Genomic DNA, 26,294 nt, shown 5'->3' on the forward strand with positions numbered 1-26,294 from the left:
AAGTAAGGCTGTCTATGCTGCCAACCACAACCATGCTGCAAGGAAGGAAAGAGAGTATGAAATGCCCCCTATGTGAGTAACTCTGAAGAAATATTAGGTTGCAGGAGCCTTGGGCTGGAAACAGATTTAAAACAAAAATGAAGTAGTATAGATTTGGCTCTTCTGAAGAAGGATGTTCTTCCACATTACCATCTTCCTGTCATGATGAGCAGTCTGCCTAGGATTTCCAAGGGTGCCAAGCAGGAGCCACTTTAGGAATTGCTGGCTAAGTTTATCCTGGGGCAAGTGATACACTCAGCAGAAGCCTGCACCTTCTCATTTCGATGGATGTGGATTGCTAACTTGATGAGCAATAGTCTGGTTAGGACCACCACACTCCTCTTGATCCATATTCAGTTCACCACTTTTTCCTAACGACTGCAGTTTGCCTGTTACATCAGTAAGTTTTTTGGCTAGGATGCAAGAATTAGGAGTAGAATGGAGAGGGCTGGGGCTAAAGCCATCAGCATCAGGCAGTAGCCTGATTGCTGGGTTGTCGGCAATGGTATGTCAGGGTGATGTGTTGAGGCTGATGTCAACACTTGCATGTCTAAAATGTGTGCTGCTTGTCTGTTTTTACTGTACCAGTTAAGGGCTTCCCACTGTTGCCAGCTCCCCTTCTGTATGTTGACATGGCCCCTGTAATGGGGTCAGTGTGGTTAACATTCCAACTATACAGAGAGCTCTCAAACCTCCCCAGTGTAGCAGGTGGTCCTGGCTCTGGGCTTTGTCACAGTGACCTGCCTGGCATTGTGCTGTAGCAACATCAGCTCAGAGGAGTTGGAGAGCAGGTGCACCTGTCCCTGAAAGGGAGCTGGCACTGGCAGGACTATGTTATGTGCTGCCATGGGCAGTACTGAACACAGTGTGAGCACCACTGCAACTGGACACTTTCTCATGAGTAGCTGCCTCCTGACTTGATGGACACTGTTCTGAGAACATTTTTTTATAAATACATAAAGTAGGCTCACAAAGTGATGGTATTTAATTGTTCATGACCTTGGTGGTTAATCGTACTTATGTGATTGTTTTCTTTGTCACTTATTTCCTGATGGTTTTTCCAATCCCTTGTCTTCCTGGTGACATGGTGTAAATAGTGGAAACTGAAAGCCCTGTAGTAGGCCCCAGATCCTACAGGATGGTTTCTGTGAGTTTTGACACTGCACTGTGTCTTTTTAAGTTCATTAAATGACACTCATAAATACACATATATAGATGCATATAATGTAGACAGATTGCTACCTGTGAGATTCCAGTGGTATGCTCAGTTTACTGTGTTACCTTCTGAAGATGTGATTAAGAAAAGATTGCTTTTATTAGTTATCCTTATATCCCAAGCTGGAATATTCCCTTCATAGAAGCTTCTAATACACAGAGTAATTTTTCTCTTTTTTTCCACCCCATTCATGTAATTTTATCCACTGTGTCTTTTTTTATAACAACCAGACACCCTTTACACTGAAGCTTAAATCAGCAGTTGCTATTAGTACATGGATTTTTATAATCTTGTCTTTCCTTTAAAGGGAAGGTGTTGGCACCATACCTGGCACTGTGTGTTATACAGGGTTAACTTTTACCACTACTAGAATGCAGCTGTTAAGTTTGGTTATTCTTTCTGCATTTTATTAGTCTCCGCTATCTCTCCTGTCAACTCAAAAACACTCCTATGCTTCTTTAAGTATGTAGCAACCATGTACAATGCAAATTTTCTGGGTAATTTTTTCTGCCTTTTCCCACCCCTTTCCTCTGGAGATAAGTTAATATTTGTTTCCCGGTTCATGGTGAGGTCAGCAGGGTCAAACACTGTATGACTGTTCCTCCCACCTCCAGGCACCTGTTCTGTCTGTCCCTCACTGTCCTTCCAGTAGGTTGATCTCAGCAAGATCCCACTGACCTCTCCAACTATAATGCATCAGTCCATTCTGCCCTCTGACAGAGGCAGCAACTTGCTCTGTCCTGCATTCACTGAGAGGCCCCTAACCCTCCTTTTTCCTGGAGGAAAACAAGCATGAGCCTGGGACTGTCCCAGACCTGTTGGTACACAGAAAAATGCAGAGTGTTGCTTACACAAAAGTTTTATTGGAAATTCTTTGAATACTTGAAGTACACTGGAGACTTTCCAAAATAATACACTTGAGGAATCTTCCCCTCCACCCAAAGTATCTGTAAATCAGCAGCTACATAGATACTGTCCTTAATATTCAGCAGAGCAGAGAGCTGCTAAAATAAACAGCCTTCATTACACAATCCGTGGCAGGCCAGAGCAGCAGCTAGGTCTTTACTGAAGCAGAGCATTTGTGCAGTGGTCAGGGAACTCAGAGCCTAGATGTAGCAACTGTGTGTTAAAACTGAAGACACTCCAGAGAAGAGGCAGGTAACTCAGCCCTGGAGACTCTCTTATTGCTGTGGCCATCCAGCTCAACGCTAGCAGCTTATATAGGCAATTTTCCAGCCTTTTGAAGAGAAGAATATGTGCCACAATGCCATTTTGCCTTATGAGATGTGAGAGCTGTAGCCATGTTAGGAACTCCAACAATAAAGGAGCACAAGTACAAGCCCTGACCTCCTGGGTGGGGTTAACAAGAATGGCAGTGCTCCCTGCCAGCTCCACAGCTTGTCAGCAGAAGAGCACAGCAGGAGTGCTGGCTAGATGAACTTCAACCTCAACTGTTCTCTATTCATATGGTGTGAACCAGCCCTTTGCCTCATCTCTGCTGCTCTGCAGCCCAGATTGTATCACTTCAGAGACTAAAGTTGACAACCACCTATGAACTACTTCCTACAAAGTGGCAGACCAACTTCCTGAGCACAGGTGAGAGGCAGTTGATCCATTTAATTCCTTGTTCCAGCACCCTTCTGTGACCCTTTCCACCTATGAAACAAGGTGGCTTTTGGATGGGTATCAAGTATTTGTTACAGCCTGTGTAACTGAAGTCCTGTTAGAAACTGTTTCATCTTGGAACCTTAAATGTTTCTGCATCTTACTTTGCATGGACAAAGCAATTTCCATGTGAGGTTGCTAAGAAGTTGAATCAGTTGAGTAAAATAAAAAGGTTCTGGTGGGTAATTTTCCTTCAATGAAGCTCTTACCTGGAGTTTTAGAACTTACAAGGCCTCCCACCAAACATATCTCTCGACAAAAATACTCATAAACTTCAAAGCATTGCTTTGTTCTGGCCTTATAGTAAGCTGCTCTGAATTTGGCTCCTTGCTCTAGCAGTGACACAGAAATAGTGTCCCAGAGTGGAGCTGGGGTTCCCTCATCAGCTGCAGGCAATCTCTTCCAATGAAGAATGCAGCTAAGCTGAAGCTGCCACATTGCACCAACTAGAAGGCTGGTTACTCAGCCACTCTGAGGAAATGAAGATGGTTTCTCAGTGCTCAAGCAACACAACTCCACTTAAAAGAAACTAGGGGGAAAAGAAGTGGTTTTGGACAGTAAGGGGTCTTGCAGTTGCACACTCTAGTTACACGGGGCAGGAAGAGAGAGAACCACAAGAAACCCCACCTTATCCAAGTTTCTGTTTAGTGTCACTGTTTCTCCTCCCATCCTTACATGAGGCAGAAGACATGCAACAGCCAAATCACCCATAGAGCAATTCCAGCCAGTCACACTGTCAGTGGCTGGATTATTACAAAAATAAAATTTCAGCTACTCGAAAGCCAGCTGATTAAAAAGTACCATAAGCTTCCCAAAAAAGTGTGCTTCTTTAAAGAAGCTGCCTTCTGAATGGCAAAAGAACACTACAAATTCATCCATGCCTATCAGGAGACAGCTTTTTACCAAGTCCCTGCCACTCCATTCCACTGACGTGTGCATTTCATTCCATCAGTGAGCCCTGGCTGGATGTAATGGACACACAGTCCCCCAAACAGAGTATAATCAAGTCTGTCTTAGAAAATAAATATCTTTGATATTTTCTTGCAAAGAGAGACTAGCCTCACTGGCTAGGGTTCCATGGCACACTTGCTCTCTGCAGTGATCAGGACAGAATGACCCGCACTATAACATGAAAACAGAACATCTTTTAAATATAGGTTTCTTTAAAAGCAATAAATATTTTTTAATTCTTAAGATCATCTATTAACCATAAAGCAGGAAGGTTTGCAAGGATTAGAGGAAAAAATCTTGGACTAAGACTCCTAGTTACATAACCCTAAAGAAATAGGATTCCTAGTATTTACAGTTATGTTTCAAAACTAGAGACTATGAATTCAGCATCATCACAGCTGCTACGTGCAGGCTTGCCAACAGTCAACACTGTTAAACTCAGCATGGCCTGAGTGTCAGTGCACTCGGGAAGGAAATGTGGAAAGCATTCCTGTAGTTTCATTCCTGCCTGTCAGCCACCTAACAGAGGGCCTTGCACAGTGTAGAGACCCAATTCCTTAGAAGCAGGAAAACAAAGGTAACTTGGATTATGCAGGTTCCAAAGCTGACGTCTCTCCCTGTGCTCCAAGCACACACTCTGAAGTCAGGATGAAATGCCCAGTTCTGTGGAATGGACTTTAAACAGTTGAATTTGCTGAACTCACAGACCCTGGAAATAAGCCAAAGCTTTCTATGCTCTAACAGGATCAGAGACTGCAGGAAAAAGTCTGTTAGCAAGAAGCTCTACCTAGGAAACTTGCACCATAGGACCCTTGGAGGAAGCATATGGCAACTTTCCACAACGCCCCTCCATACAGAACACAGACCGAAGAGAAAGCAAGTTTCCATACACTGGGGTTTGACTTCCTGTGTCCCTACTGAAGTCTTAAAACTGACTGTGAGCAGGAAAAGCAGTCCAGAACTATGTGGTGGAAAAGTTGAGGAGAATCAGCAGATGAGTCGTATCTGTCATTGAAGAGAGAAAAGAAAGCTCACTTGATGGAGGGAACTAGTCAATGTGAACAAAAGGCAGAGCAGGGGCGATAGAGATATTTGTTGATGTCCTCTCCAGGATGCCTTGAGGAGGAAGAATTGCTGCAGCAGAACTGGGAAACAGCTTCACTGCAAGGTTTCCACAAAAGCATCAAATTCTTTGACATTTTTCTCATGGACTGCCAGCTTCTCTGGTAATGAGTCCTGGAAGGTAAGGAAAAATGTAGATCAGGGTTCATTCACAGCAGACAGAAGGAAATTTTAAACACACTAGGAAAAAAATCTGTTTCTCAGTCATGCAATCCCTCACCAATGCTCTGGGCTCACTTTCTACGTGCACAAAAGCAGGAGCCCTCTGGCAGCATCCAGGAAATTACCCTGAGCAGGGCACTCTGCCCAGAGCCTGTTTGTTCTGCAGGAACTGGAGGTGCACTGGGGCCTCACCTTGTGTAATCCCCACCAGCTGCAGCACAATAACCCACTCAAATCATTGCCTTCATCAAGTCACTTGCTGCTCTCTGGTTTTCATTTTTCTCCACAGTGTGGCACAATGCCAGAGAGCCTAAGAGAGTGCTCACCCAGATGTGACTCACCAGCCACACCAGAACTCTAACTCTGCCCAGGCTGCAAAGTCAGGCCTGGTTTGCCACCAAGTGAGACAACCCAGAGGCAGGATTAGTTTGGGGGGTTTCAGTGACCCAGAGCAAGCATGCTGCAGCAGTCTTCAGCTTCAAGACAAACACACTGGTTTCAGAGGCTCAGGTGTACCAGAAACAAATCTGCATTTATTTGGAAAATATTAGTGATGGACTCCCTTCTGTAAAGTATAGGAAAAAAAACTCTCTCTTCTGAAAAGTGTAGGAAAGACATGGGGCCTGCTAGAGTGGGTCCAGAGGAGGGCCATAAAAGTTATCAGAGAGCTGGAGCACCTCTCCTGTTAAGACAGGCTGAGAGACTTGTAGTGATTCAACCTGAAGATGAGAATGCTCTGAGGAGACCTTATTTTGGCTTTTCAGTACTAAAAGGAGACTTTTAAGAATAATGGGAACAGACTTTTTAGCAGGGGCTGTTGTAATAGGACAAGGGACAATGATTTTAAATTGAAAGAGAGTAGATTCACACTAGGTAAGAGAGAATTTTTTAATGAAGCTGGTGAAAAATTATAACAGGCTGCCCAGAGAAGTGGTGGATGCCCCATCCATGGAAATAAACATGGCCAGGTTAGATGGGGCTGAGCAACCTGATTTAGTTGAACATATCCCTGCTCATTGCAGAGGGGTTGGACTAGATGACCTTGGTTCCTTCCAACCCAAACTATTCTACAATTCTATTAAGATACTTTTTTCAAACTAGGAATAGGGAGAGCATTATAAAGTACATATGATTTCCACATACAGAAATTTCAGGATTCCATACCAAATCCTCTGCCATGGACTGTGCTCCAATGTCAATGGAGAGGCTGCTGAGTTGAGGGGGGTTCTGAAATTCACGGTAAAATGTCCCCAGGTCCATTGGAAGAATGTCATCTTTTGAAAATGCTGGTTTCTACAATTGAAGACACTGCTGTTAATTCCCAGAGACACTGGCTTCCCTTTTGTTACAATCTCAGGTAAAGTTGTTACCTGCTATCAGTAAACATCTCAGCATTAAAACTGTTGCTGCAGTAATGCATATTAAATAACTGAAGAACAGCCAATATCACTTGATATCACAATAGCACTTGAGCAGTTGGAAGAGAACATATCTTTGGAATCTAGCTCCTCTAGGTGCTAAGAGAGAGGATGCCAAGCCCAGATGTTAGTAGAGAACTGAAATGGTATTTAATTTGTAGCTGATGATGCCTGGTACCAGTGTCTTGGCAGTTCTGGGACTGTCACGCCCTAGAGTATGGTACTGTGAATGATGTGTCTTTACCACTCCCACTGAAAATACTCTGAGATCATTTGCCATCACACCAGAACATGAAGCCCACCTAAGGTGCAGGTGTAAGAGCTCTGATGGGGGCACTTACAAAGTCGACCATAACGAAGTCATCATGGGTGTTCCCTGTGCTGCTGCCACTGGAGCCCTCTGAGTGTAAGCTGCCGTGTAAAGGAGATTCCGTTTCTGGGGATTCAGGAGGATTGACCTGCCCAAGAAACCAAAGATGGTGAGTAGTGATCTTACAGTCATGTCTGTGTGTGCTTTGGCAGTGTGGGGGCAGTTAGGTGGGACAATTAACATTAACTAGAGCAGGGGCAACAAACACATGCTGTTATTTGCATGTCTACAGAGCCCAAGATTCAACACAAGAGACTTCTTGAAAGCAAACAAATCGGAATAGCTAGTTATTTTGTCCAAAACCAAAGTGTATTCAAGGCAGAGAATAGCATGGATGTTTGCATAAGGGATGCTGAGAAGGCACATATACCTCTGGAAGAGTCTTACCATGGGGTCGTTATCTTCCAGCTCAACATTCTTGGGAGCAAACATGGCAAAAGGAATGTCTAAGTTGGCCATGGTCACCTGAGGAGATTTAGCAAACAGAATTTCACTAAGATGCTCTGCTTACCAGGCATGAAAAGGATATTGAATGTCTTTGTCAGGCCAGCTAAAAACGGCCCAAAATCACGTCAGCAGTTAGGCAGGAGGCTGACAACCTCATTTAAAAGGCATGAAATCCAAAGATGATACTCTGTTGACCTAATGCAGATACATATCTTGAGATGGGATTGCTTCTATACACATCTTGTATAATATAGGCAAGGATTAATGAACTGCTACAAATTGAAACAATTCTCATTCCTTCATCCAAAAGGCCTACAACTGCAGCCCTAGGAGCCAAGCAAATCTCTAAGCTGCCCTAGCTGAACTTAAATGCTTGCTTCTAGTGATGAACTGGTCTACTGCATGTTCCTTCAAGGAAAGGAGGCTTGCTATCAGCTTTCCTAGTTTATGGATCTGTGGTACTTGCAGATCATTGCTGAGATCCAAGTGGAGTACCAAGTCTTCTATTCTCAAATAGGGTGCTGGCAAATCAATGGCTATCACATCCCAAAAGGATTTTATGAAAAACAAAATACACCTTGGCAAAACTACAACTTGTAGGGAAATGCAGCAGGCAGAAATATGCACTCTCTGAGTCTCTGAGGTTGCCCTGGCATTGGGGTGCTTTTTGCTCCTCTGTGTATGAACAGACAGGAAAAGAAAGGTATTATGGTGTTCTCTGAGAAGATCTACTGCCTATTACCTGGTTAATGGGTTTGTTGACAAAAGCTCCCACCTTCCGGATAAAGATGGTCTCCAAAAGGTCATGTGGGGAGCCACACTTTCCTTCACTGCTGTTGGATACTGTTTCTGTGTCCTCACTGGGGGAGGAAAATACATAATTAGTGCCTTCTGACCCAGGGCAGATAAATAAGGTTTTTTATGAGACTCCTTCATTTTTCTTGGTTTACTCCTAGTATTGGAAGAAGGACAACAGAAATCTGTCCTCGTATCATAACTTCCTCCTCAGTCAGGAAAGTGGACACTTGTGGAATCAGGTTTTTTTTGTTTAAAGCTGGACAAAAACTATTTAGTTGAATATAAAGTTGCTGAAATAGGCTTTTCTTCTGGGAAATGGGCTTTTAACTTGTGTGTGTTCACAGCAATTCCTGTTCATTACTACTATTTTTCAGTAACATGGTACTCACAGATCTCTCAGGAGGTGAGAGATCTCCCATTATATCTGTCATTCAGTTCACAAATGCAGCAGATCTGGTATATGACAACAGCCACTCCCAGTATGATTAATTCACTCCATAGCTATTAGGTACTTCCATGACCTATTGTTTTGGGTTTTTTCCTACCACAGGTATTCAGAACTTTAAAACAAAAAAAAATAGTTTTGTCCCATGGAAAGAGGATTACCTAGAAAGGACTGAAGAGGATTACCATTCAAGTATACCCAGGAAAGTGAGTTTTGGTTTCCCCAGAGTTCTCTGTGACTCACAACTATGTGACCCCAAGAGAGATTTCTCAAGAAATAAATATAGTGATCAAAAAAACAGAAGGATTTAATTAGATGTGAGGGAGTTGATTTAGGACAGTTTGAGGTTGCATTGTTTCCTTTTAAATAACTTTGTGCCTAAAGTTTCTTACTAAAATGGTGAACAGATTTATGGTAACTACAACTGGCTTTGGTAACAATGCACATTAAGTCTAGAGAATTTAAGGCTCATTTTTGAACTTACTGCATCTTGTTTTACAATAAGCAAAAGCAGCAGAAAGATTGAAAAAAATGATAAAATCGATAATAAAGTTGACATAGAAGAAGATATATTACATAGAAGAAGAATATTACATAGACTGGGAGGTTTAAATAGATGGGCAAGATCATTGTTTGGAGTAAGGCTGAAAAAGCCCCAATCAGAGAAATCTGCAAGTTGATTTGAGGAATGACAAGAAAATAGTTATGCTACAAACAATAAATAAAAAGGGCAAACAAAAAGTTTTATCTTAACAGGCTTATAAGTGGGTTAGCAGAAGTGGTGGACCATCTAAAACCAACCCACCTGCTAGAAGGAGTAGCTGCTGAGTAATGGACTCCCTCCAGTGGGGTGCACATCCTCTCTTGGTCAGCTTGAGTGCCATGCGCTGGCTGGCTAGGAACTGGGGGAACTCCCCCTTCTTTGCCTGGACCAATCAACTGAGATAGAAAGAAACAGTCAAGTTAAGAAATCTCAAAATCAAACCAAAACCACAGTGCAATAAAGAGTAGATTTCCATTATACTGGGCATAAGTTGTGGGGGTTTTGGCATGTGATTGGACTCTAGCCCCTATAAGCCTGAGAGAGATGTCATGTAGGAGTGTATTATCACAATACAAACTCACTTTTTACTCCCTTTCTACTCTAATGTCCATTTCAGGCCTGTTTTACACTGCAGAGTTTTCTGGCTGTAAGTCCTCTGCTTCATGGGGAGGAATGGAGAAAAAAAACCTTACATCCCCTTGCTACAAGCCCATGGCTCCTACAGCTTCAAGAGAAGGGGAAGTGGAGAAGGAGGTGCTGCTCTCTTCTCCCTGGGATCCAGTGATAAGACGCATGGGAGTGATTTGAAGCTGCACCAGGGGAGGCTGGACATTAGAAAGCATTTCTTTGGAGAGAGGGTGGTTAAAAACTGGAACAGTGTTCTCTTCCTAGAGAGGCTGTCAATGCCCCAAGCTGCCAGTTTTAAGAGGCATTTGGACAATTGCCTTAATACCAGGCTTTAGCTTGGCCAGCCCTGAACTGGATGTTGGATTAGATGCTCACTGTAAGACCACTCCAACTGAAATGTTTTTATTTTATTAACATTTGTGTCAGCAAAACTGGTGCAACATCAATATCACAAGCAGAAAAAGACTTCTGTCAACTTGGCTTATTTTTCTGATGAACCAATATAACTATGTCAGTATGAACTGCCAGTGTATCCTATGTCTAGCCTACAGAACTGCGCTTGGACAGCTACAGGGGCAGCAGCTCTGTAAAACAGGCACTGTTTGGAATCAGTGACAAGCAGACCAGGCAAACAGGTCTGGTGTCTGCTCTCTTGGCATAGTTTTTCCACATGACCCCATACCCCAGTCAAGTCAGGGATGCTGAGGAGCCAATTCCCAACTCCTGTGGAAGTTGTGCTTTCTCTGTGTTTACTTTATATTCTTTCCATTCCTGACAGACAGGACACCAATGCAAGCACTAGTTTCAATGCCTCTCTCAGGTGTACAAGTGACACAAATGGCTGCAATACCAGCCATGCTGGTTCTACTCTCTACAAGTACCTGGTGAGGGTGTGCAGCATTCAAGCCACCAGCAAAGAGTACAGGATACCCCATGTCAGCTGATCCAACTCCCAGGGCAGCAGGCTGATAGGAAAGACGTGAGCTGGAAAGCTAGGGAAGAAGAGAAAAAACAAGGGCAAAGGGAGAGGAGAGAGGAAAGGGAAGGGGAATGCCCCACAGCCTGAATAATCACCAGTCACTGAAGAAGGAACAGGAAAAGTCAGAGGCACAGCATTTCAGGCTGGCAGAAGGATGCTAGATTTTCACTGAAATCAATAATGTAGGTTATTCTAAAAAATTCTTATTGCTATGAGGACTACTTGACAGTAGTCCAGGGGACTAAGTCTGAGCCTTGACAGGGAAACAAGATTGGCTTCCTACACATGTAGGAGGAGGCTGTGCAAGGTATGGCTGACATCCAGTCTCAGGGAAGCTCTGCTCTACAGGCCTACTTTGAATACTGGTGTAGTGGGTTACATGAATGCCATCATAAACTTACTGAAGAGTTAATATTTAATATTTTTTTATCCCAAAACAACTTCATTATCAACTGTTTGAACCTACTTCCATTGCAAATTAAAACAGGTCATCTTCCAGACCTGTTCAAATAGGTCACCTGTTCAGTGAAAGAATACATGGTCCCATAAATGTGCCCAGTAAAGAGAACTGGGAAGCTAACCCTTGTGAGATTGCTCTAGGAATTAAGTGTTGGAAGCAGTGAAACCCAGGAGAAATTCCTTATACATCCCAGGCAGAAATCTACCCAGTCAGGTTAGATACAACTTTCCTGTTTAGACTTGCCTGACCTCAAGATAAGTATTTCTTCCAGAGCTCAGTGTGAGCTCCAGCAGCTCCAAAGCTGATGTCCTTTACAGGTATCAAAATGAAGAACAGCACTTTGATTCACATGAGGCTAGTTCAGCTGAGTGGAGCTCTAATGACTATACAGGTTCTAGGGACATTGGCTGTTAACACTCAGAATTGTGCCTTACTAGTGTCTTTCACTAACAATCCTTGACAGCTGTTGTGATTTTAGGGGTGCTTGTCCTGTCTTTAGGAGACCTTCATCTGCAAAGGCATTTAAGAAGCCAGTCTCAGTAAAGTGTCTGGCTCATTGTGGGTTCACCAGTCTTCCCATGCACAACAAACACTCCACATTGTCAAATCTGTATTTTCCTGTATTCGTTTTGTCCTGCTGGAACTTCTATTCTGACCATGTACAGCATATTCTATCGACAACTCACTTGATGGGAAAAGGCCAGCCCCATCACTGGGACCTTCAAGGTGTCCGTCACCACAGGAGGTGGGGTCTGAAAATGTGCCTTTGTGACAGTAAAAACACACTGTGCATAGACACAGACAAACAGAGGAAACAAGGAAAAGAGAGAATGAGGGGGGAGAGAGAAAGAGAGAGAGAGAAGGACTTCAGAGAGGAATTATGAAGAGTTGGATGAACTGAATGCTAGTGAAGAGGTTTTGGCTGCAGCAGCCACACCTACACAGAGAGCAGAAATCTCAGTATTGCCAGAAGTACATTCATTTTGTAAAGAATTGACTGTTTTTCAATCTGAGTGAACCACTGAACACAGGTAATATTTTAGACTCCAGTAAACCCTGACAGAAAGTAACTGCCAGAGACTCTGTTCCACAGTTAATTATAATTGGTACCAGCGAATTAGCAAGAAAGCTGAGCAGATGCCAGAAAAAGTCAAGTACTTCTTTTTTTTTTTTTATTTACAAATTACTTGTATTTCAGCACTCTCCATCCATCCATACTTTCTATCCTCCAGCTTTCTGAGGGGTCCTATTTTGGCAGGTCCATGCTGCACCCTGAGAATAAAGGTGACCCAGACTACAGTGCAATTCAAAGACACTGATGTGAAGCGGGAACTCCATCAACAGGAGCAAAACTCCAGAGGACAGTCTCACAGAGGGTGCTAATGCACAAAGGGCAAACCAAACCTCGTTCAGTCCCATACCTCCTCCCACAGTCATTTTCCTAGCAATGGTTTTCAGTTTGAGGAAAGCTTCAGCTTCATTTCTGGGTATTACCCGTGGCCAGACTCTCCTGAATTTTGGGCTGCTTCACAACGCACCTATGCAGACATACAAGCTCACAAAGAAGGTGACAACTATTTTCTTGTATCACAGAGGTTAGGCCTCACTTTTACTGAGAAGGCAGGCAGAGATTGATAATATTTGCCTACAAAATCACACAGTTCCTAGTATTTTCCTAGTCATTAACCTGCACAGGACATGTAGAAAGCTGGAGAAAAAAAATAACTACTTCTTTCCCTTTTAATTTAAAGTCCACTCAGCCAAGGCAACCTTACAATTCTAACTGTGGTAACAAAGACTGGCAGTTGCTTTACAAATAAGGGCACAGCATATGGCAACCATGAGCCACAGAAAAAGCAAGAATGTAGGCTCATACTTTATGTGAATCCTCAAGGTTCATGTGGTTTCATAAAGCTTTTCCCCCCTCAGTGACAGTAAAGCTTCATGACACCTGCAGAAATGTCAACTGCAATATAGTTACATACACTACTACTGTTAAGTAACACTGGCACAAGCAAGCCAGTGGAAATTTCCTTATGAAATCTTTTGTATTTACCCCTCTTTAGGAAAACGCAGGACACAACTCAGCCACAAACTAATTTCCTGAACTCTGTATTGCAGAATAAGAAAAGCTCTATTCCATCAGACTTACCGTGAGTACTGACTAATTAGTTCATCATTGCCTGATGCCTGGTCACCTGAAATCACTTTGGCACAGAAATGCTTCCTAAGAGAAGCTCATTTCTAGCTTGTTCATATAGGAGAATACATTCTGCTAAACCATACATATTAATTCCTCTGAAGCAGCAGAAAGACCCATAGCAAATTCTTTCCATTTGGAACAGCATTCCAATTATACTTCATTCTATGTTTCACATTGACAGTGAAAGAGATTTAGAGTCTTTGGATTGTCTTTAAAGGTCAGTAGAGCCATCTGCTTGGCTGGACAACAAGGCAGGGCAATCCTGAATATTTAAAGCAATAGACAACTGCAACTCTGGCCATCTTCAAAATACAGAACTGTGGAATCACATACATAAGACAGTAAAAGAACGTGGGAGTTTCTGGGGTTTTATACTCAAAAGGAAACCATTAGTTATTTGTTTTAAAATTGAAACTTAAATGCAATTTGCATGGGCAATTTTTTTGCCAATACTTATTCTTGCTGCCCCAACAAATTTTAATGGTCCAATAAATACAGCTTTTGTCTTTTTTCTGTCTTTCTCTAGCATTTCCCTGGTATTTCAGTGTCTCTTTCTCTATGTCAGTCTCTTACTCATACTTAAGCTGCCTGGCATCAATGTCTTGAATTCCTCTCTTGCAGTATTGGTATGCAAATGTGTAAATGTGTAAGCACACTGCTGTCCTCTTCAAGCACAGCTCAACCCAGCTACAGGAACAGGCTCTTTTAATTCAGTCTTTCTAGGCCCTTGGAATTTTGTTGAAATTAGTATCTAATTTCAATAGATTTTACTCAAGAGTGTAATGACATAAATAACCCACACATTAAATTTTAATTAGCAGCAGGAGGATTTCTGTTTGCACAACAGCTGATGTAGGAATATGCAAACTATTCTTACAGCAACTGTTCTATCTAGAAGTAAAAAGAGCCTGGTTTCTCTTACCTGAGATGGAGGAGAGGTGGAAAAAGATGTGGTACACACTTCTTGGGAATCTTCTACTGAGGGGTATACTGCACCATTGTCCTCACCAGCTCTAAAGCAGCAAGAAAAAACAAGTTTTCTAACCAGAAATATTCCTTAAAACAAACAAATAGTAAAACACACTGGGACAAACACTGCAGGGAGGTTGAGAGTATTTGGGTGTAGTTGAAAGGAGAATTATGAAGGACTCTCATCTGCTTGCCAGATCTGAGGAAAACAAAGTGGGAAAACATGAGTTTTCCTCGGATGTTTGTCTTTTACCCCATGTAAAATAAGAGGTGTATCTAACTAATACTTTTCTTATACAAGCTAGTGCTGCTGGCCTTGGTGTTTACACAACCATTGTCAAACAACACCACTGGTCCAAACCTGAATGCCCTCACATTCATTTTAGAGAAGGCAAACCTCTCATCTCCAAAGAGAAATTAAACTGATCTTCCCCCAGTGGAAATATCCAGGGATGCATGCATCTAGACATGTAGTTCTGCATCAGGATTAACCTTTACACTTTCAAATTCCTGAATGCAGCCAAGATTAAACATCCTTTGTGTCCAAGTGCTTCTGTGAAGAATTTGGGAAAATACTGGAGCTTGCTGCACTCAGCCATCTCAATGTGAGGAGCAAAATGTAACCCTTCATCACATGTTTAATTGTGCCAATTGACTGACCCTAATTCTCCAGTGTCCCTTCCCATGCTGTCAACAAAGAACGGAAAAGGCTCTGTATTTGGGCATAATGGATGCCTTTACCATGGCCCATGACCTCAACTCAGTATTTTCTCACCTGTAATTGCAGGGATGCATGGGTGAAGAGCTGGGATAGGGACGGTCCACAAAGTGATCAATTATAATCCCCATGATAGGAGGGGTCCTCTCAAACTGCCTGCAAGGCAACAAGCAATGGTGTTACTGGCTTTTTCTCTCTACTCTTTCCAATTCATGGTGCCCTCACAGAAAACCCTTGTGTCTATTAATGGGATCAGAGCATCTTTACAATTTAGTCCTGTGACTCCAGGCATGCATCAACAATTTGGAGTTCTAGAGCCTGGCTCAGGGCTACCCAAATACTCCCCTTGCTGCAAGCTTAAGCAAGAGAGAGAGCGTTCCTCATGAAAGAGAATCTCAGCAGGAAAGGATAAGCAGAAGGGAAAGATTTGGGGGCTCAGAACATGAGGGGTTTAAGAGTAAATTATTGTAAAACAGTTTCTGGCATGATCACATTTTCTCACCTGGTTGACATGAAAGCAAGGTTGATTCTGTAGGCACACGACAAAGTGATGGTGCCCACTGGGGTACCCACTGTCCCAACACGGACTGTCTGGAAACCTGTAAAGTTAAGGAATAATTCTCAGTTTCACTGATTATTTATGTGCCACACTTTTTTATTCTGAGTTTACATCATCTTATTTCAGTAGTGTTACCATTATCTCTTGCAATGTGAACCCCAAAAACACACATAGAACCCATAACAAAACAGGTGCACTAGGTTGCCTTGCTGGTAGGCTTCACTTGCAAGACTTCTGATGTTGCTTCGTGGCTTCTTGGTCTAAAATATTGTTCTGAAGTGCTTCTTGTTCCTCAGTAGATCATGATCTCCTTTACCAGTCCTGCCCCTTATCAACATAATTCTGTATTCTTATTTCAGTTCTGTATCACTAGAGTTAAAATGGCAGTCACCCGAGACTTTGTCCAAGTACTACCATTATACTTGTCACCTTGTGACACAAGGCTGCACTGGCAGAGCCAGACAAAAAGCATATGTAAGCCTCAGACTGAATTTCCCTATGACACTGGGGAATAGTAACCAAAAGGCAGTCAGAATGAAACACAGTTCTGCTCTTGTTTGTGTGTTGTCTAATCTTACCTTCTCCCAAGCCACTCAGCTGGACTTCACCAAAATATATCCTGAAGGAAAAGGAAAAAGAAAAGCTGTTAGATCCAGCTGGGACATAATGCTATACATATCCTTATTTCTTACTTAATTTTGGGAGTTGGAAGGCTGGAACTACTCTTCAGGAAAAAAAAGCCCAAAATAAATGGCTGGAATGCCCATCTCAAAAAACCTTACAGCTGCTCCAGAAGAAGAACAGGTCATGTAAAATGAAGGAGAAAGAGAAAATGGTAGTCCAATCAGGAATTTCTCTTTAATTTTTTTAAGCCTCTGTGGTTAAGTCTACAGTTCAGAGCAAAAATGTGATGTGATACAAACTTCACAGATAGGTCTGAGTCTAAAAGCTGATGCTCATCACACAACATAAGAGGTTAACTGTGCTGTAAGAGTTGCTCTTAAGTACGTGCCAAGTCAGCAATGGAGGCAAAAAAGTGAAAATGGCTGGAATTTGAGTTTTCAGCTGTGCAAACGATAACAAACCTGAAATTTACAATCATATAAATTAGCTATGCACACATGTCAAAGACTTTTCTAACAGCCAAAAACAGAGTCTGGAAGACAACTGTGAACTACAAACCAGTCAGACTCACAGGCTAAACAGAGTTGAACCCAGTATTTGGATGAGTAAACTGCAAAAACTACAGGATGTGAAATTGAGGATGCATCTTTAAAATGGAGTAACAGGAGAGAGTCTGAATCTATGCTGCAAAAGTACACATTGTAGTTATGTGCAATGTAGAGAGCCATTTATCAAACACAAGCCAGACACCAAACAACTGGGTGCTAGTAAGCAATTTAAGGGACTGCATGTAGAATTTTTTTACTCTTCCTAACGTGGCAGGTAAACACTTCACAGCCTATGCTTAGCTTTTCTTTCAATGGCTCAAGTAAAGGTGATACACAGACCAAAGTCTTCTTCTGTCACTGATCAGGAGTACTTCTATAAAAATAATTTGATTTTATTATTGCCCATCCCTTTTTAACTACATTTGCAGCTACACTGTGCAAGTCTAGTCTCTTCTGTTTGCATTTCAAATGGGAAATTTTTGCTTTACCTGTACAATATTACATATTCATGGCCTTGTTTCCTAGAGAGTCTGTAGGCTGGAGTTACTCTGGTTATAGCAAGCAAAGACTTCAGCAATAGAGAAAGCCTGTTGTATACAGTGTATGAAACTTTGATTTCTTTGTCACACCTAGAGAACACAAACGAAAAAAAATTAGTCTTTTGTCCACAACTAAGCTGCCTGGATTTGGGGCTCTTGTTTGTTTTTGGTTTGCAATTGCTTTTGTTTATTTTATTTAAAATAAAAATTACTCTGGGCCAGTTGTTTTATTTTATTGCCAAAATGATAAATAAAGCCCCAGTGTGGCTACCTGTACTGACCAACCAGCTAAGCATCCTGCTTCAACCTAGTTACCTGCTGTAGAAGAAATTGCTGAAAAATGCCATGCAGCCTTCTACTAAACAGAGACACCTTTTCAATATGAAAAACATTTGTCATTACTACGAATTCTTGTATCTGAGGAAACCTACTAGTTGTAATGGAAGAATGAAGAAGGAATTAAATTACTAGTTTTCATTCTTGACACTGGTGTTTAAAGAGATTGACTGCTGCTCGAGACAAAGAGAAGTGTTCCCTCTGGAGTGCCCCTGGCCACACAGCCAGAATGTGCTCATGGATCACCGTAGATTAACCACATGTGCCCGTTGCATCAGCTAAGAAATACAAACACAAAGAATGCACTTACTTTTCATTCATTTCCAGACACCAAATTTCCAGCTCCATGGAGTCCCCCTGGATCAGAGAAAAAATGGCAAACAAAGGCTCATTCCAGAACACAGACCTGTTCAAATCTCATTAGTGATCAGCAGTGGCCACACCTCTCAATGGTTTGTCTCCTGGCTCGCACTTTCTTGTGATGCAATGATAGAAAAAGGTGCACTGGAAGTGTCCCTGCACAATTATATCACCTGAGGGAATACCTTCTTCAGAATGCCTAAGTTCTTCATGGGCTAAGAAATTAGTTTCTTAAAATTTAAGAATTTAATTTTCTTAAAAAATTTAGATTTTTCTGCTGCGTCATTTGTGTGTTTGGCCTCAGATTTTTGCAGTGAATTGCTTCTGTTAAACAATACATTTCATTTCATTAGCATATAACTTAATAAAATTTAAATATTCTCACATTGTCTTGGATTAAAGGGCAGGAGCTCTCATAGTTTATTGGAATAAGATCCCAATATTACCGGATGGAATGTGCCTGGGCTCATCTGGCCCTTGCTGCTGGACCAAAGGCAGCAGCTGTGGGCTTCACACCACAACAACAGTTGACTTAAGATTCAGGCAGAAAACCCCACAAACAAAAAAAAGGGCATCTGTTTTGACTCAGTTCTCACCTCTGAGGTTTTGAGAGAAATCTCCACGCACATAGACCGTCCAACAGCGGGCAGCTGTCCTGCCAGGGCTTTCTTTGCTTCATGAGTAACCTCTGGTATATCTTTGATTGCCAAATTGAACTGCAGAATCAAAGGGATGGTTCCATTTTTTTTATTTCTTTGAAAAACTGTGTGATGGTACATTTCAGACAGGCTCACAGACCCATATATAACATACTAGGTCAGTGTCCACTGAAATATTTATGAAACAGAAAATTCCCAGCTGGGTTCAAGCTTTTCATATTTACAAAGATTCCCTTGGCTGCTAATTCAAACGTTTTTCTTATTCCTGCTATTAAAAATATGCTCCTTTTCCCTCGCTTCAGTCCTATCTTCATCCACAGAGTATCTTGAGTCTTTTCAATTTTATTAAAGCCAAATACTAAAACGTCCTGAATTGCAGAGTAGCAAACTTCTGACAGATAAGAACTCATCACCCCACCCCCAAGCAGATCTTGGAAATGTGCCTTAGCTAACAGGAGTTGCTGAGAAGCATTATTTCTCTTACTCTTCATCAGTAAGAGTCCAGAGTGATTTGCTGCATGTGAAGAACAACCACCAACCCCCCGCAACATCACCACAAACATAACTACATGTAGTACCTACTCTGTGAATAATTATTATTGTCTGCACAAGACTGTAGTAATCACGTGGTGTTCCCAGCACACACACAGAGTTATGGAGTGGCTTTAAAAAATAAGACCTTACCCAGTCAGAACCTGTTGGGGAGGATGATGAGCGGGTACAGATTTTCTCTCCAAGTCGGGCCTGGACAATTACTTGTACTGTCTGGAATAGAAATAAAAGGATACTTAGTGATGTTCTGGGCTCAGCACCAGCTCTGAGCCTCAGTTCAGAGCCTGAGCTACACAAGCTCCAAGTGAAAAAGATGAAAGGGCTGACCAGGATGTAGAGAAGTAGAGTTTGCTACACTGTTCTTCAGTTCTAATAACTTTAAATTATTACATGTAATAGGCAAATGTATTTCAGAAAGAAAATCATTTTAGGCTGACCTTTTTCTGTAACAAGACTAAAAGACAAAGTCAATTTTGCAATCAGGATTTGCAGTTTTTATAGAAAATTCAGAAAAATTTACAAAAATATCCGAGGCCTGGACAACTAAACTAAAGACAAATGAATCTGTCTATTTAGACCAAAGCCATTGTCAGATTATCTACTTGCACCAATGTATGAAGTGAGGCCAAATTTTATAATTACATATCAACATCATTCAAGAGAACATTCTGGTATTATTGTTTTTGGATGCAATATAAAAATTTAGATAGGCTGAAAGAGTGGAGTCCAGCAGATAAACTACCTAAAAGCTGGTGGTTGGACATGCTGCTAGAAACCCAAAGCTGACAGAGGTGTGAAGTGCCTACAGCTGATTCTAAAGCAGGATGTTTCTGGAGGATGGAAGAGGATTTGAGGGTAGAAAAAAGGGGAAAATATGTTTTTCTAGTTGTTCTCAGGAATCTCTTAAATTTCACATCAGCCCTTCTTGCTTTGTTCTTCTTCAGCAAAACAAAATAAAACAAAAAAAAACCAACAAGTCTTGTTACTCTAGCCACACCAAGTATGTCATTTGTTTTTTGGCATTTTTTAAACAAGGAAGAAGAGGCATTTGTCCAAAGGAGAAAAATTACCTTTAAAGCAAAAAATTTGATGAACTTGTCCAGGTCCTTCCTGTCCTGGGAACTGAGATCAGTGTCCATTGCATATGGCAATCTGAAATATAGCACAAGTCTGGGAATGAAGTCTCCTTCAAGCTTTCTCTTTAGATTTCAAAATATTTTTGCCATTAGAGGTCATCTCAAAAGAAATGATAAATACCAAAGTGCTCTACCTGTCAAAATCCAAACATGCTAAAAGGTTTGAGATGTGAGTGTGTGGTATAAATGCACATTGATAGTTTATCTGGTCAGTGCAAAGATCAAAAAATTAAAAAAAAACAAGGCTCACAATTAAAACTCAGTACAAGTTCTTCAATTTTGCTAGCTTAATTTAAAAAAGCAAAACAAACAAACAAAAAAACCCAGAACACCCCAACACCACAATGACTGCATTCTATGCCAAGCTAACCATCACACATGGAGGTCTCTGCTTCAGAAATAATGTATCTTGAGCTATCAGCACTGGTCAAAACCAAGCCAAATTGCTATCTTGAGCTTGAAATTCTTAGAACAGTATTTCAGTGGTATTTCAGCAGAAATCTGTATAATAAACCATTGCTGGAACAGGCTACACTGCTTATTTACTTTCAATAAATAGTACATGAAGTAAAAATTATACAGCTACAAAATTCATCTACAACCAACTGAAAAGACAAATTTTTGTCAAGAAATAGACCAAAATCCTCTATTCACTTCTCTTGAAAGCTCTGATAATACATACTTAGCTTTCACACTGACACTGCCTTGTTTTTCAAAATACAATTGTTTCTAGGAACACAATGAACTTGCACAGCGTCTGAAGCAGGGCAGGGCAAGGCACTAATCCTATTTTTGTCACCATCATGTCACATGGCCTGGGATAAATCACAATTCATCTGTCTCTCAGTTTCTTCACACGTAAGTTAATAATCATATAGAGACCACTGGGGAGGAACGCCTTAATTAGCAGCACTGGTAGTTTTTCCGTGTAAGCCTTCAAAGCATGAATTCACTCCTACCCCTGCTGCAGTTTTGGGACAGCTAATCAGCCTGAGGCAGCTTGTCAGACATCCTGTATTTAAAGAACGTGCTGCTCCTCGCAGGAATGCCGGCCAGCTGAGGTCAGGGGCACGAGCAGCTTCTGTGCACAACGTTATTCAGTGTTCAGTCATCAAGCAAAGACTGAACTTACAGCAAGGTATGCTATTTATGCAAATGAAAGCTTGCAGGGCAAAAGGGCCAATAGCCCTGTTCACACAGCAAATAGAGAATCTTTCATGACCATGCACATGCAATACTTCTATTTAAAATATCACACTTAATGACAGTAAAGCCCAATGCTTTAGGAGCATCAATCAAAAAGGGCTGCAAGATAAGAGTACTGCAATTTACAGAACATTTTATAGAGAACAGGGCTGCTTTCTGAATGACTCTATAAAAAGAAAGCTGGACATAGAGTATAGTTGAAAGTTCCTGGGCTACATTCATACCACATCTCCTTAAGCTGTACTGTTCTCATTACAAATTATAATTTAAATTGAGAACTAACAACAAAAAATATTCAACATCAGATGCGTTTTCAAATTATCCCTTGGATATTTTAACCTCCTTATTGAAACTGTTATCCCTTCTTTCCCTGCCTTTACCTCCACTAGACAGATTACAGATCCTTTCCACTGTGGGGGGTTGCAAAAGGAAGGCAGCATTTAAAGTGCTTGACACAGTACTCAAAATTTAAAAACCCCAACCCTTTAGTACACACATGTACCACTACAAAAAAACCACAAATCCCCCCAAACAAGCAAACAAACAAAACCCCAGGCAAGAACAACCTGTTATTATTATTTTGACTTAATTAAGTACAGCACTGTAGGGGCTGAGGAGACCTGAGATCTTTGACAAACCTGGCTGATACAGGCAATAAAATACTGCATTAAAAATATGTTTTTCTCAGAAAAGAGAATGCTGACATTTAAAAACTAAAAAAAAAAAACCAAAAACCAAAAACATACTGCCTTTGAATGTGAAAAGTGATATGTGACCCCTGCAGAAAGATTCAAGGAAGTACATATCCTGATATTGTGGGAGAGCTGTCAAACAAAACACCCACATTTGCCTTTTGAGGCTGAAAAAAACTTCTGATATCAACTATTTCAAGATACTTGGGGACTAATGGAAGGTGTTAGGCTCACTGGTCTCTTAGGAAAGGAAACAAAGATGACCATCAGCATGGCTCCATGTGCAGTACAGGAATTTGTTCTGATGACCCAAATATTTCTAGAGGAGAGAAACAACCACCAGAGGGTTCAAAAAAAATGAGAGCCTCATGGCTCTGCCCTGGTGCAGCAGAACTGGGATTCTTCTTGGAAAATCTGAAACTACCTGTAACATTCATCAAACATTTGGAGATTCATACTGTTACCTCTCAAGCTCCAAATGCCAGCAACAGTTAACCCACCAGAGTCCAAAGTAGAGCAGAAAGTATCAGGCAAGGTTTCCTGGAAAGGAATAAATAATTTCATGGGAAAACTGGGACTTTGGAACTCACCTCCTGAAATGTCTAAGGGCTCTTATCTGACAGCCAATAATCTCTCCATTTTTTTGTAGGAGGGCCTCTGGTGATTGCCTGAGACCTTCTAAGGCTTAGAACAGTATTCACCTTTAGAATCAGTCTTGGTAAGAGTTAAGATGTAGCTAGAATTACAGCAAACTTTTTTTTTACAGAAATTCTTTGGTACTTTCAGGTTAGCTGCCACAGCTGACCTGAACAGGAAGGAAATTTTTTAAACTGAGTTCTACCAAACTCAATCAACTTCTCAGATCCAGTAGGTTGCAATGCCAGCATGGCTCCTTGTTAAGTGCTAGTGCACAGCCTATGCTTAACTCAAGGATAACACAGGCTCATTTTACACTGAATAACAACTAGAGGGAAATAACCTTTGGTCTAGGTTAGAAAAATCCAGATGATTGATCTCCCCTCAACCAGGTAATCCCTTAAGTAAACTGATTTTTCACCAGCACGTGATGCAGCAAGCATCTTTTCCATATGGCTTTTTGCTTTGTCTCCAACTTCCTTAACAGCCGTTTTTATACTGTTGCTTTTATTTATATGCCTTTGTCTTCACTTTACTTGAACAGAAACATCAGAAACAGCAAAGGAGAACTGCCTCATGTGGCTCTCTTGACTAAATCCTTATTCCTTCTCCCAAGGTTGAGACAGATTTTATCCAACGGCTTAACATCTAAGTGTTGTGCCTTATACACTCTACTGCTATTTATACCCTCCTTCTCTGAGGAGAAGGACACATCAGCATAAGGTGATGGCGCTGTTCGTTGTTGTCATGCAAGGAACTGCAAGAGCCCTCCCCTTAATGCCTCGGCAGAGCCGAGAGGAACTACAGCGACAGGCACGCCGTGCTCCTGCCCTGCTCCGTGCTCCCAGCCGTGCTCTCAGCGAGAGCAGCCCCGCTGGCGGCAGACACCTGTAACCCGGCACACAGCAGCTGTATGGCAACAGCGGCGATCACCGGCATTACACTACGTGTTCCGTGCACGGGAATTGAGCCAGTGCATCTCTCTGACACCTACAGAAACAGGAAAGGAGCAGAAGCACCTGACACACACCAGGCATTATTGTTGCTGCTGGGGAAAGCATATAGAGGCTGCTTCCATCATCTCCTATATTTCTCTCTGAGCCATGGCTGCTACAACTTAAAAGTTATCTTGCTTTCTTTTCAACCAGACCTTCATCAACGCAAAATAATTACTCATGGTTCTTATGCTAGAGTGAAACTGAAAAGACAAGAGGGAAGAAAGCAGAGTGGGTGTAGCTGTAAGGAGAGGGCTGTGCACAGCTCTCATCCCAGATCTTCGTTCCCAGTTACTGGACTGTGCGCCGCAGACTGCACTCCTTGCCCATACCACTCGTCCAGAACTTGTTTTTTAATACAGGACCAAATTGACTCTCCAAGGATGTCCTATGAGAAGCTCAGAAAAGCCTCATTGAATCATGCAGTAAACAAGAAGCACATGGAAGTTTTTGAAGGTTTTAAGAGCTCCTGGAACAGGTCCTCCCTTCAATGAACAAGAAGCTTCACTGCAAGCAGGTATTTTGAGCACACTAATAAGCAACTATATAAAGATCTTCATAAACACAGTGCTCTGTTTCAAGACTGGGCCTGCAAGTCAAACTCCAGTATCCTACAATTACTTAAAATTAATCTCCATTTTGCCTTCTTAGTAGATTAGTCAGAAACCTAGGGAGAAGTAGCAAACAGTTCTAAGTTTGAAGGTGTGACACTCTCATTCTTTGAAGTTTGTCGATTTTTTTTAAAGAAAATATTAAATTCTATAGCAGAAGAGAATAAATTCAATAGCAGAAAAACTGTTTCACATAACATAAACATTCTGATGTGATCAAAGGCTCTGTAGTTCACTATATGCTCAAGTTTTGACTGATAAAGAGGTAATTTTTCCTCCTCATCAGGAAACAGATTCACTTTTTAACCAATAACTCCACAGCTTAGTAAATACCTTACTAAAGCCAGCACAGCCAGTTCCACTGACTTAGAAACAATATTAAGTAATTCCTGTTGACCAACAGTTACATTCTGTACTTCCCTAAGGTCTAAAAATGGTATCAGTCCAAAGGTCCATCCTCTCAGTTTGTTTGTCAAGCCAAAGTATACAGACTAAACCAGAATCTGCTTCTACATACCCTGCACTATAATCACCAACACAATCACCAGTGTTCAACTATTGTTTGAACCCATGTTCAGAAATGTTAAGATTATACAATACCATTTAAGCAAAATAAAGTGATCCTGTATGATCCTTCTGGACATCTACAGACAGCCTGGCTCATCTGAAAGACTTATTTCTTGCCACAAGAAGGAAGGGTCCTCCAGGTCAGGCCAGTCCTGCAATAATTTGGAGATGCTCTAAACTTTATTTGGACAGCCAACTAATTTTCAGCTAAGGCAGTAATTTGCCATGTTTTTCCCCCTTGGTATGTGCCTAGTCATATCACTTTTGGGATTTGTAAGTAAGCAGTTTGTAGGCTTAGTCCAAAGATTCCCTTTTCTACCTATTCACTGGCATGGAAGATGTCTCTGCTCCCACTGAATCCACGGGAACGACTCTGACTGTGCCCTGAGAGCCACACCTCCCGCAGGAAAAAGAAAGATACGACCACCTGTAAACCCCTGCTCTTTCCCAGCATACCACAAACTCGCGTCTCACAGGGAGACTATACAAGACCATAAAATGGAGCGTGCGGTCTCAGATTCCACTGTTTCCAACAGGCTGTGAAGCATTTTGATTTGAAATGACCCCCTGCTGAGATTACAGCGGGCCACATCTTCCCCAGGCTCCACTGACAGCCACCAGTCGTTAGGAAAACGAATCGCAGCCGACACGCGGCTGTCTGGAACCGAACCCCACGAGCAGCGAAGCAAAGTAAAACGGAGACGCGAACCCACAGCCAATGGTTTAAGACGCACATCACAGCCCCCTCCCCTGGAAGGGCCTCCCGCGGGCTCACGGAGCTCCAGCCCTGCCCTGCGGGGGCCGCGGTACCTGCGCGGGGCCGGCAGTGCTGGCGGCGCGGCGGCTCATCCCGTGCGGGGCCCGCTCCGCCGCCGCGCCCCGGCGCCTCCTCCGCGCCCCGACCGGGCACGGGGAGAGCCCCGCGGCCCCGGGGCCGCGACCGCCGCCTCCAAGCCCCGAAGCCGCTCCGGGGCTCCGGCCGGCGCCCCTCCTCCTCCTCGTTCCCGGCTCGGGGGTCTCGCCGCGAGTGTCAGCGCCGGCGGGGATGCGCGGCCGGCGGCGGGGGCCGGGCCGGGGCTGCCGCTGCCCTCAGAGCCGCGGGCTGCGCCGCGCCGCCGCCATCGCCGTCGCCATCGCCGCT

At 42.4% G+C, this 26,294-nt stretch overlaps 1 protein-coding gene across 5 annotated transcripts; it reads right to left on the reverse strand.

Moving 5' to 3' along the window:
• Window positions 1-2,096: 2,096 nt before the first annotated feature.
• Window positions 2,097-26,292, reverse strand: ATG13 (autophagy related 13). 5 transcript variants are annotated; one of them, XM_036383374.2, is made up of 19 exons: window positions 25,964-26,290; window positions 22,809-22,884; window positions 20,381-20,462; window positions 19,443-19,523; window positions 18,696-18,815; window positions 18,050-18,096; window positions 17,353-17,493; window positions 16,271-16,311; window positions 15,636-15,732; window positions 15,191-15,289; window positions 14,369-14,459; window positions 11,930-12,028; window positions 10,686-10,796; window positions 9,439-9,572; window positions 8,133-8,250; window positions 7,331-7,408; window positions 6,915-7,031; window positions 6,320-6,448; window positions 2,097-5,107 (listed from the first exon to the last, which is right to left on the reverse strand). In XM_036383374.2, the coding sequence occupies exons 3-19, from the start codon at window positions 20,447-20,449 to the stop codon at window positions 5,030-5,032; spliced, it is 1,650 nt and encodes a 549-aa protein (XP_036239267.1). In that variant the 5' UTR covers window positions 20,450-20,462; window positions 22,809-22,884; window positions 25,964-26,290; the 3' UTR covers window positions 2,097-5,029. The 5 variants fall into 5 exon arrangements, with proteins under 5 accessions (XP_036239267.1, XP_054371045.1, XP_036239266.1 ...); XM_054515070.1 differs by lacking the exon at window positions 22,809-22,884 and having other exon boundaries at window positions 8,166-8,250; window positions 25,964-26,292; XM_036383373.2 differs by lacking the exon at window positions 22,809-22,884.
• Between the last annotated feature and the right edge of the window lie 2 nt (window positions 26,293-26,294).

This window comes from Molothrus ater, chromosome 6 (assembly GCF_012460135.2).
Source record: "Molothrus ater isolate BHLD 08-10-18 breed brown headed cowbird chromosome 6, BPBGC_Mater_1.1, whole genome shotgun sequence".
Lineage (NCBI taxonomy): Eukaryota > Metazoa > Chordata > Aves > Passeriformes > Icteridae > Molothrus > Molothrus ater.